The 10,644-nt window shown below is 37.6% G+C and overlaps 1 protein-coding gene across 2 annotated transcripts; it reads right to left on the reverse strand.

Moving 5' to 3' along the window:
* Window positions 1-1,533: 1,533 nt before the first annotated feature.
* Window positions 1,534-9,389, reverse strand: LOC131803318 (uncharacterized). 2 transcript variants are annotated; one of them, XM_059124434.1, is made up of 2 exons: window positions 2,306-9,389; window positions 1,534-2,236 (listed from the first exon to the last, which is right to left on the reverse strand). In XM_059124434.1, exons 1-2 carry the CDS (start codon window positions 9,137-9,139, stop codon window positions 1,964-1,966), a joined length of 7,107 nt encoding a protein of 2,368 aa, XP_058980417.1. In that variant the 5' UTR covers window positions 9,140-9,389; the 3' UTR covers window positions 1,534-1,963. The 2 variants fall into 2 exon arrangements, with proteins under 2 accessions (XP_058980417.1, XP_058980418.1); XM_059124435.1 differs by having other exon boundaries at window positions 2,023-2,236; window positions 2,311-9,389.
* Window positions 9,390-10,644: the final 1,255 nt, after the last annotated feature.

The raw sequence follows: 10,644 nt of genomic DNA on the forward strand, positions 1-10,644 counted from the left end.
TGAGTGTGTCATAGTGAATGAAAAATTAAACTCCGCTGGAGAATATGAACGAAAATACAGTAAAACCCCTTGAGCGGAACTTAAATTATTGTTCTTCGCTAAACATAATAAATGTTTATCTTCGAGGAAAAGGATAGTGAAAGAAATAAATAACGATGAAATTTTGAAATGACTTACAATAACACCATATAGATATATCACACAATTGAAAATTAAAACAATTTATTACACCAAAAATTGACCTATGGCGATAATTTCTTTTTGTGGGGCTTAATGTCCTCAAAAGGAATTTTCCACTACAAGACTTTAAGTTACAATTCGTGTTGCGAAATATTCTTAACCTTACTTCCTTAAAACCCTTAATCTATATTGAATTTTTATAACCTTATTGTTTGGAATATTATAAGTTTAATTAGACCCCAAAATATTAAGTCTAGACTCACGATCTTGTATATGAATCTTCCTGTCCCGCCAAGCTGAGTCGATCTATCTATGGGCGTCAGTCTATCAATGTTAATTTTTTATCATGCCACAATTCGCAATTTTGGTCCGATCCCCAGAGAATTTTACATGGCGTTTCAGTAAGGATCATAATAGAAGCATTTTGTTGGGGTAGAGGGCAATTCTGACATTTGCATTGACGGTTTTGTCATAGAAAAATATAGTGCCAAACATCGGAGTATAGCACGACAGGGGGCCTAAATATGGCGCAATTTCCAAGAAGTGTTGAATGGACATAGTGGCTCCGGTCAAAATTAAGCAACTCTCTTGCATGTCTATTTTACTTATTTCAAACAGTTAATGACCAGAAACATACAAAAACTCGAAAAATATGAAAATGAATTATACATGAAAAAAAGTTTTGAATGTGAAATTTGTGATCTTCGTCAAATATCCTCTTGTAAAAAAAAAATCATTGTTACAGAGCTCATGTTATGACCCTTCGGAGACTTACATTAGAGTAATTAGAATATACCTGAAATTATTTGATTCATACTTTTCTAATATTATCTTGATTCTTGGACATATGATCCAAAATTCAACCTGACTGAAATATGGTGTACCATCTACATCAAATCATACTTACGTAATAGATGGACGGAGATGTGTATGATAGCTTTATCCAAATCTGAACCGATTTTATCAAAATTTGGTCTGTATATTTATACACTACAATATCATATATTTTGGCAGTAATATAAGTTTGTTTGGTCAAAATTATATAATACCTCGAAATACATATTGGTCCAGCACAGACGAATGTATATATTGATCTTCCTATCTCTCCGAGCTGGGTCGATCTAGCTTTGTATGCCCGTCCGTCTATTTGTCCATATTAAATTGCAATTTGGCTACAAGTCGCAATTATGGCCCGATCCTCGCGAAATGTAGCAGGGAGGTGGATCAGAACACAAGCATATTGTAATTAGAGAAGATGATCGCAAAATACGTAGTGGTTGAAATAGACCAAAAACAGAAAATTGTCTACGTTTCGCTGTAGTTCTTGTTAGCGGGAGAATCAAATTCTAGAACTTGTTTGTTCGTTTGTCAGTTTAATTCTAATTTTATTGAACAAAATGTATTACTTAAGTGCTAGTACACAACAGAAATCTTAGGGGGGTTTAATCTTATGCATCTACTTAAGGCTACAAACACTTGACATTTCTAATTCTATGCATAGGCCTAGTGCAACACACAATTGCTGTGATCTATATTTACTCCCCAGCTGAGCGCATGTTTATGGGAGAATATTCTTTATTATCAATGCGTCTCCAGCAGCATGAAGTGTTATCATCCCTTATGCTCTTATCTTTCATGCACACACATTTACAAGTACTCTAGAATGTTGGGTTAAAATTACATAAACATTTTATAGCCTAAATCACTTAACGATCTAATTTATTGCAGCAGTCTTTCATGTTCATAGTTTTATGAACATTTTCCCGGGCGGCAAATAATTTATTTAGACATCCTGGCCTCGGGGAAATTGAATTTCGGTTATGCGTTTTAATTTTTTCTGTCTTCTTATAAATAAAATAATTAGAATTATTATTACTATAATTACTAAAATAAAAGCTACGTGTGATGAGATGTGATGGAACTTCAAGCCTCGCAATTCCACATTTTCTTTCTTTAACTTGTCCACGAATTTCTTTAGCTCGTCAATTTCTTGATGATGATTGATAAGTATATTTCCAAGGGGTTTGATTGATTCTTTTTCGTCCGGACTTACATCCTTCAAAAGAAACGAATGGAATTCGGTGTTTATCTCGTTATGAACTCTATGCACAGCTACCAACGTTACTTTACCGATCCTCGCTGTACAGTCTGCATCCAGCGTGAGAATTCCTTGCTTTGGAAGTTCCATAATCGTCTGTTGTTTGTGAGAGCATTGCAAATGAGCTGTTGTACTTGAAAAGGTTTTAAAAAGCCAATTGCCATTTCGTTTCAATGGCATCCAATAAGGCATTCGTTCCACTTCGTCATAGGCGCAGTTTAGTTTTATGTGCGGTCTCAGAGGAGATAATTCACAATTATTTGTAGTTGCATCTCTCCATGGAAAATTCTCTTCGCACATTATCTCCTTACCCAACGTCTCTTTGCACTCATTCAGCATAGGCTGTGTTAAGAAATGAAAAGAATCCAGCTCAAAATTATATACAATGTACGGGGAATTCACCCGGGCTATCAATATCGTATTTCCTTCTTCAAATGGTATCGGAATTACTTTGTAAAACTGGGATGACTGCCGATTGAACAGCGGTATTTTTATATTAATTACCAGTTGGGACCCCACAAACGATCCGTGGCACGTCATCAAATGTAAGATCTCTTTTAATTCCATTCCTGTACGCTTTCCTGGCAGTACATATTTTTCAGGCAGAGCATCTCGTATTTTTACTATCTCTGCTTGTAATTGTTTGGGTGTTATCAGGACGGGATGAAACTTACCGCTGTTTACATCAATTAATGCATCAACAACTTCTTTTTGGACTTCGTCACATTCTTCCAAAAGCTCATGAATTTGTTTTGCTATTATAAAGAATCGTATGGATTCTCTATACACGAAGTAATTCTCATTCATTGTAGCACTTATGTTCTCAATTTTGCCTTTGATATCCGAAAAGTGCGAATTCACTTCCTCTGTGGTTTTCCTTAAAAGATTTACTGTAGCGTCGACTACAGATGTCTGTTGTTTTGCTAACTTCTTCAAATCCTTTTGGTTGGCTAATAGATTTTTCATATTGCTCTCCATAGCTACTCGATCGTCATCGTCCATTATCCCAAATGCCCAGTGTTGAAACGAACCTACAAATTTCAACGGAGCTCCTCTTTTTTGACGATTGTCTTCTCTGAGGAATAATCGATTGTTGGTCTTTATCTTATTAATCTTGAGTTCCATATTGTTAATCGTGGACCAACACTGCTCCTCAAAAGTTTGAAGTCGTGGGCATAAGCTTTTTGATGTTTTCAGCAATTCGGAAGCCAGGTCTAATGTTTCTAAATATGGTTTCAGCTCAAAGTACACAACCATATTCCATGATGAGGAAACCATGTGAATTTGAGACATGGGATCCAAATATACCGCAGCCGAACTATTCAGTTCATGTACAGATGATGCCTTGGTAGATATTAGTAAAAATAAGTTCAGCATCATTGCCCACGTTATTGGTTGTTTCCTTATTTTTCGCTCACATCTTGTCATATTAGTATGTGTAATTTCCGCCTGTTTTTCCTGTCTGGGCAATTCTTCAGATTCCTCGTCCATATGCTCCAATGGACATAATTTGTTAATTGGCCTCTTTATCACGCCGTCTTGTGTTTTAACTGTCACAATCCTTACAACTCCGTCCTTCCCTGGATGGACTTCTACCACCTTGGCCAGTGGCCATCGCGCCGCGTGCGTTTCTTCGTTTTTCAATATCACCACATTGCCTATTTCCACATTATTATTTTGTTTCTTCCATTTCATTCGGTTTTGTAATGTGGTTAGATACTCCTCTTTCCATCTGCTCCAAAAATGACTTTTAATTCGTTGTAGCAGTTTCCATCTATTAAGACATCCTAAGTTACCTTCATCGATAGTCGCCGGTGATTCTAACATCGGACGGCCAATTAAGAAATGTCCAGGTGTTAAAGTGTCAATATATTCTGTACCGCTTCCAAGTTCATGTAGCGGCCTCGAATTTAATACTGCTTCAATCTGAGATAGCACCGTACTCAACTCCTCGTAAGTCAATTTCGTATCACCAATTATTCTTTTTAGGTGATATTTCATGGACTTCACTGCTGCTTCCCAAATTCCTCCAACGTGAGGAGCTGCCGGCGGAATGAAATGCCAACTTATTTTTTCATTTTCCAAAATGGGAGCTAACTTCGTGTTGTTTTTAACGGCATCCAAAAAGTCTCTGTCAAGCTGCCTTGCTGCCCCTACGAAGTTCGTTCCGTTGTCTGAATATAAGTCGGTTGATTTTCCTCTTCTCGCGAAAAATCGCCTTAGCGCCGCCAGAAATGCTTCCGTTGTAAGTTCGCTGACAGCTTCCAAATGAACCGCCTTAGTTACCATGCATACGAACACCGCTACGTAACCCTTCATAGCCTTCACTCCTCTTGTTTTGGAGCACCGTATTTGTAGCGGACCCGCATAATCAATGCCACAGTGTTGAAAGGGTTGATTTATACTGACACGGTAAGCTGGTAAATTTCCCATCAATTGATTTCGCACTTCACCTCTAAAGCGCGTACATCTTGGACAACACCTAATGCAAAGTTTTATCCTATTTTTAGCTCCAATAATCCAATATTTTCGTCTTAGTATATTTTCCATAAGTCGATTTCCTCCATGCATCGTTTGAATATGACAATTTCGAATGATATTTCCCGCTAATCTTGACTTTTGAATAATTATTGGATGCTTTTGGTTATAGTTCAGCTCTGACAAAGCAAGTCTTCCACCAACCCGCATTATGCCATTTCGATCCAACTGTGGATGTAGTGAAGCTATTTTACTTTGATGATCCACCGTTCCCAATGTCTTCAATTTCCTTAGTTCCACTGGCCATTCTCTTTCTTGATGTAGTTTTATTATCTCCATCTCTGCTTCTTCCAACTCTTTTGCCGTCAAATGCTCATTTACTGCTCGCTTCTTTTTTAGCCCTTTTATAAAACGCAGTAGATAAGCCATTACACGTATCTGTTTCTTAAATGACGAATACTTCATCATACTTTCATATAAGTGGTTTTCAGTCGAAAACTTTACTGTTGTTGCTACTGTTTGATTTATGTTGCTTTTTGGCCAATCTTGTTCATCTTTTTTCAGCCATTCGGGGCCTTCCCACCACAATGTATTGTTTGTCAAAGTCTCCGGTGGGACACCCCTTGAACCCATATCTGCTGGATTCTCCTTTGACTTGACGTAGCCCCATTTCGCTTCGGGTATTCTCTCCAAAATATCCATCACCCTTGTTTTTATGAACTTATCCTTGTTTTTGGAGTTGTGAATCCATGCCAAGGAAATCATGGAATCACTCCAAGCAAAAGTTGGTGTTGCTGACTTCAATACTCCTTTGATCTTCTGTAGTAGTTTAGCCAATAGATGTGTTGCACAAAGTTCCAGCTTTGGAAGCGTCTTCCTATTTTTTACTGGATTTACCTTACTTTTTGCAGCCACTATGGTCACCTGCGAATTTACCTTAAGGTATACGACTGCTGCATAAGCCTTCTCGGAAGCATCTGCAAACCCATGTAACTGTGCAGTTTTGTCTTCCAATATTCCAAACCATCTTGGAATCCTTAAATTTTCTAAAGCAGGCAGACTGTATGTAAACTGCCGCCAATCTCCACTCAATTTCTCCTCCAATGGCACATCCCATTCTATTTGTTGTATCCATAACTGCTGTATAAATAGTTTTGCTGTTACCGTGACTGGCGTCAGCCAACCTAATGGATCGAATATTTGTGCCAGTCTTGACAATGCTATTCGTTTTGTCAACTTGTCTTCTTTTTTAATTTGCATACTAAATGTAAAGCAATCGATCTGTGGATTCCATTGTAATCCCAATGTTTTCAAGCATTCATCTTCTTCTATTCTCAGCACTTCATTTTCTTCATTCAATTTCACCGCACTCAATACTTCAGGAGAGTTTGATATCCATTTTCTTAAATGAAACCCATAATCCTCCAGTTGCAGCGTTATCTTCTTCTGCACCTCCCTGCATTCTTGTTTTGTATTCGCTCCTGTTAAAAGGTCGTCCATGTAGAAATCTTCTTTGATCCTCTGAGCGATTTCTTGATTCTGGCACCTATTTCCAATTTCTATGAGCGATCTTACAGCCAGAAATGGTGCTGATGCAGTGCCATATGTTACCGTAGTAAGTTTATATTGTTGGATAGGCTCCGACGGATTACTCCTCCACAACACATGTTGGTATTCCTGGTCTTCTTTTTCAACTTTAATCTGACGAAACATTTTCTCCACATCAGCTGAGATGACAAACTTCCACGATCTCCACTTTGTTACAATGTCAAATATATCTTTTTGAAGCCTTGGTCCCACGTGAAGTATGTCATTCAGCGACTTCCCATTTGAAGTTGTCGATGAAGCATCAAATACCACTCTAACTTTTGTGGTTAGACTTGTTTCACGTACCACTGCTTGGTGCGGCATATAATACAAAGCCTTCTTACTTGGATCCACCTTTACCATTTGGCCCATGGATATGAGCTCGTTCATTGTTTTCTCGTACTCTGACTTTAATTCCGCATTATTTTCTAATCTTTTTTCCAAGTTTATAAACCTCGCCATGGCTCTTTTATATGAATCTCCCAAATCTTTTTCTTCAATTAACGGCAAACGCACGACAAATCTTCCTGAATTGTCTCGGCGTGTTGTGTCTTCATATAACTTAAGGCAGTATTCGTCTTCTTCGGTCGTTTTTTCATCTTCTATTTCCTCTATTTCCCAGAACCTCTCAATTGTTGTTGTTGCTGCCGATTTCTTTATGTTCAATCCAGGATTTACTACTACTGTTCCAGATAAAATCCAACCCAACTTCGTATTTTGTCCCACAATTTGCTCATCGTGGCGAACTCCTTCTTCCAATATTTGTGAGTAAAGATCGGCTCCAATGACTAAATCGATTCTTTCCGGGCTGTTGAAATTTGGATCTGCCAAATTTACATTTCTCCATTTATCCACGTCATATTGAAACCTTCTGTCGGGATGTGCTGATGCAAGTGCTGGAAGGACTAGTGCTTCTGCCTTAATCATTATGTTGCTCAAAAATCTGGGTCGTAGTTCCAGTGCAACTTTAGATTTCGCCACGCCAACTAGGGTCTCTCCTAGACCTTGTAACCTCACTTCTGTCTTCTTCCTTGGTAGCTGCAACAGTTGAGCCGCGTCCTCTGATATGGATGTAATTTGTGATCCTTGGTCTATCAGCGCTTTGACTGTTACAAATTCTCCATGCAGTGATTTTATACGAACTTGGGCTGTTGCTAGCAGAACATTTGTTGTTGTATTGGTGGTCATTGCTTTCGTATGTCCTCTTCGCTCTAAATGCATCACTGTGATGTGATTCATTCCACACTTCTGGCATTTAATTTCATTGTAACATTTTTTATCCTTGTTGTGGCTTAAGCATCTGAGGCAGACCTGTGCTGATCTTGCCCAATTGTATCTTTCATTCGAAGATAACGCCGAAAATTTTCTGCACCATGCGATATCATGTCCGCTCATTTTACAGAACTTACATTGTTTTAATTCCGCTACCACTGCTGATTTTTCTTGGAGTTTGTACAGTCCTATGTTATTGTGTTTTCTGCCTACTGAAGCTTCCAAGGCTTGAAACTGCTGCTCCAGGAAGTCCATCACATCCTCAAGTTTTTGGATGTCCTTGGATTTCTTTACATTCTGCTCATAAAGAATAAGCCCATCCTTATCCAGTTTCCGTATAATTATTCGGGCTAAAATGGGATCCGCTTGCTCTAGGGGAATATCCATTGCTTTCAACGCCTGAATACTTTCATTTACATTGTCCAGCAAATTTCTTATGCTTATTGCTGACAGGCTGTTGATGTTTTGATGGTCCAGTATTCTATCTACCAATTTAGTGAATAAAATTCTCCTGTTGCCATATCTTTTTTCCAGTAATTCCCATGCTGCTTCATAATTTGCCTCGGTCACTTGAAGATGTTGCACCAAGCGAAATGCCTCTCCTTTTAGATTTGTCTTGAGGTAGTACAGTTTTTGAACTTTTGATAATTTGGAGTTTTCATCAATCATCTTTTTAAATAAATCGTGAAATGAACTCCACTCTTCCACATGACCACTAAAGGATGGTATTTGAACTCTTTTTAGTTCTACTTCCAGTGACTCCTCTTTAAGACCATCTATCCTTCTTATCATATCCTGCATTTTGCTCTCAAACTTTTCTTCAATTTCTTCAAATTCGAGATCTACCTCTTCCATTCCATGCACCGTTGAGAGCTCGAGATGCAATTTCCTAATTTCATCCATATGCTTCTCCCACGATGACTTCATGTACTCCAAAGCATATTTTGATAGTCCAGCTAAATCGCTTTCAACGGCATCGGCGAGTTTGTTTACTTTTTTCCTGAATTGGTAGATGATTGCGCTTACTTTTATATTCGCCTGATTGCCCATTGGTGATGATTCTATATGGGTTTGTCTTTCTTCCTCATTTTCTCTTTTATTCTTCTCGAACATCAACATAAATTGTTGCATTTGTTGTTGCATCTGTTGTTGCATTTCCTCTTGGAAGGCCTTTAACTGTTGATCGAGCATTAGCCCATGCACTTCGGGCTCTACTTCTTTTATTACCCTTTGCGGTTCTCGCTCGACCTCTTCTTCCAAACTCGCTAGGAGTTCCTTTGCTTTTCCATAGTTCAAGTTGATGAGATCCCAAACATTTTCTTTGAAATAGGGATCAGTGTTTTCGCCATGCACTCTCAGCATTTCGTGGTTCGTAGTGGCTTCCTTCATTTTGCTTTCCAGGGATCGTAGTGTGTCACCCATGGCTGCTTTCCGAACCATGCCTGCTTGCAGTTTTTCCTTAATCCCAATTACCTCTTTAAGGAGTAGGCTTTGGAGCTTATACAAGTTATGTCTCGACGCCATTTTTCCTTGTTTTGTGAAGCAAGTAAATTTTGTAGTTTTAGCTTCTTTTCTTTTAATGCCCCTGTGGCTTTTTTCAAAATTATTCTGTTTTATTTTTTGCTTTTGTTGCCCCTATGGCTTTTTTTGATTTTTTCTTTGCCCCTATGGCTTTTTTTGTTTTTTCTTTGCCCCTATGGCTTTTTTTTTTGTTTTTTATTTGCCCCTATGGCTTTTTTTTTGTTCTGCCCCTATGGCTTTTTTTTTGTTTTTTATTTGCCCCTATGGCTTTTTTTGTTTTGTTTTTTTTTTTTTTACAAAAATATAATTCTCTTTTTTTTTTTGAAATATATTTTTGTGGCCGCTGGTTTTTTTTTTTTTTTTGTCGAAGGACCAATATCCGGCTCGAAGGACCAATGTTAGCGGGAGAATCAAATTCTAGAACTTGTTTGTTCGTTTGTCAGTTTAATTCTAATTTTATTGAACAAAATGTATTACTTAAGTGCTAGTACACAACAGAAATCTTAGGGGGGTTTAATCTTATGCATCTACTTAAGGCTACAAACACTTGACATTTCTAATTCTATGCATAGGCCTAGTGCAACACACAATTGCTGTGATCTATATTTACTCCCCAGCTGAGCGCATGTTTATGGGAGAATATTCTTTATTATCAATGCGTCTCCAGCAGCATGAAGTGTTATCATCCCTTATGCTCTTATCTTTCATGCACACACATTTACAAGTACTCTAGAATGTTGGGTTAAAATTACATAAACATTTTATAGCCTAAATCACTTAACGATCTAATTTATTGCAGCAGTCTTTCATGTTCATAGTTTTATGAACAGTTCTAGAGGTCACAATTATAAACAAATCGACTCGAAATTTAGCACGGGACTAGAGTTGAGGGCTAGACAGAAACCACCAATTTGGACAGCCATCAAATAACATATAGCGGTTGAAATATACCATAACTTTTATGTACAAAAAACGACAATTACCATTAAACCGAATATTTTTAATTTCAGCAAAATCAAAAATAAACGAAAGGGTCACTTCTGACCGTTATATTGATGCTGATATCCAAGATTGCGCAGATATAGCATCGCTTATTACCAATTCAAAATGAACTTTTTTGCAGAAAATAATAAAATCTACGAATTTTCCCTGTAATGTTTTGTGATATTTTTTTCGCTCTAGATTTATTAAATTTGAATATTAAATTAATATATAATTTCGTGTAAAAAACCAGTAAGGAGGAGTCAAAGGTCGGGCGGAGCATCCTGTATGATACCCAACACCACTATATCGTAGAGCTCCGTAACAAAAAAGTATATATTGTGAATTTATGGAGGTAGATCATACAAATAGTGTAGTGCATGATATGACTTCGATAAGGATTATACAAAACAAGTAAAAAAACAATAATTTCGGCCATGTCGAACTTTAAATACCCTCCACCATTTAAAAGAAACTTGGAAATTTTCAAAAAAAAAGCGTTGCTGGTATGTTGGGGTCTCTACGAC

Source organism: Musca domestica, unplaced genomic scaffold (genome assembly GCF_030504385.1).
Source record: "Musca domestica strain aabys unplaced genomic scaffold, Musca_domestica.polishedcontigs.V.1.1 29, whole genome shotgun sequence".
NCBI classification, from domain to species: Eukaryota; Metazoa; Arthropoda; class Insecta; order Diptera; family Muscidae; genus Musca; species Musca domestica.

Bases quoted from the DNA above. Each gene is read 5' to 3' on its own strand.
- LOC131803318 (XM_059124434.1), bottom strand. From the start codon at position 9,139: ATGGCGTCGAGACATAACTTGTATAAGCTCCAAAGCCTACTCCTTAAA. The intron at 2,237-2,305 runs GTAACGTTGGTA...TTTCTTTTGAAG, and splicing joins GTACAGCGAGGATCGGTAAA to GATGTAAGTCCGGACGAAAA.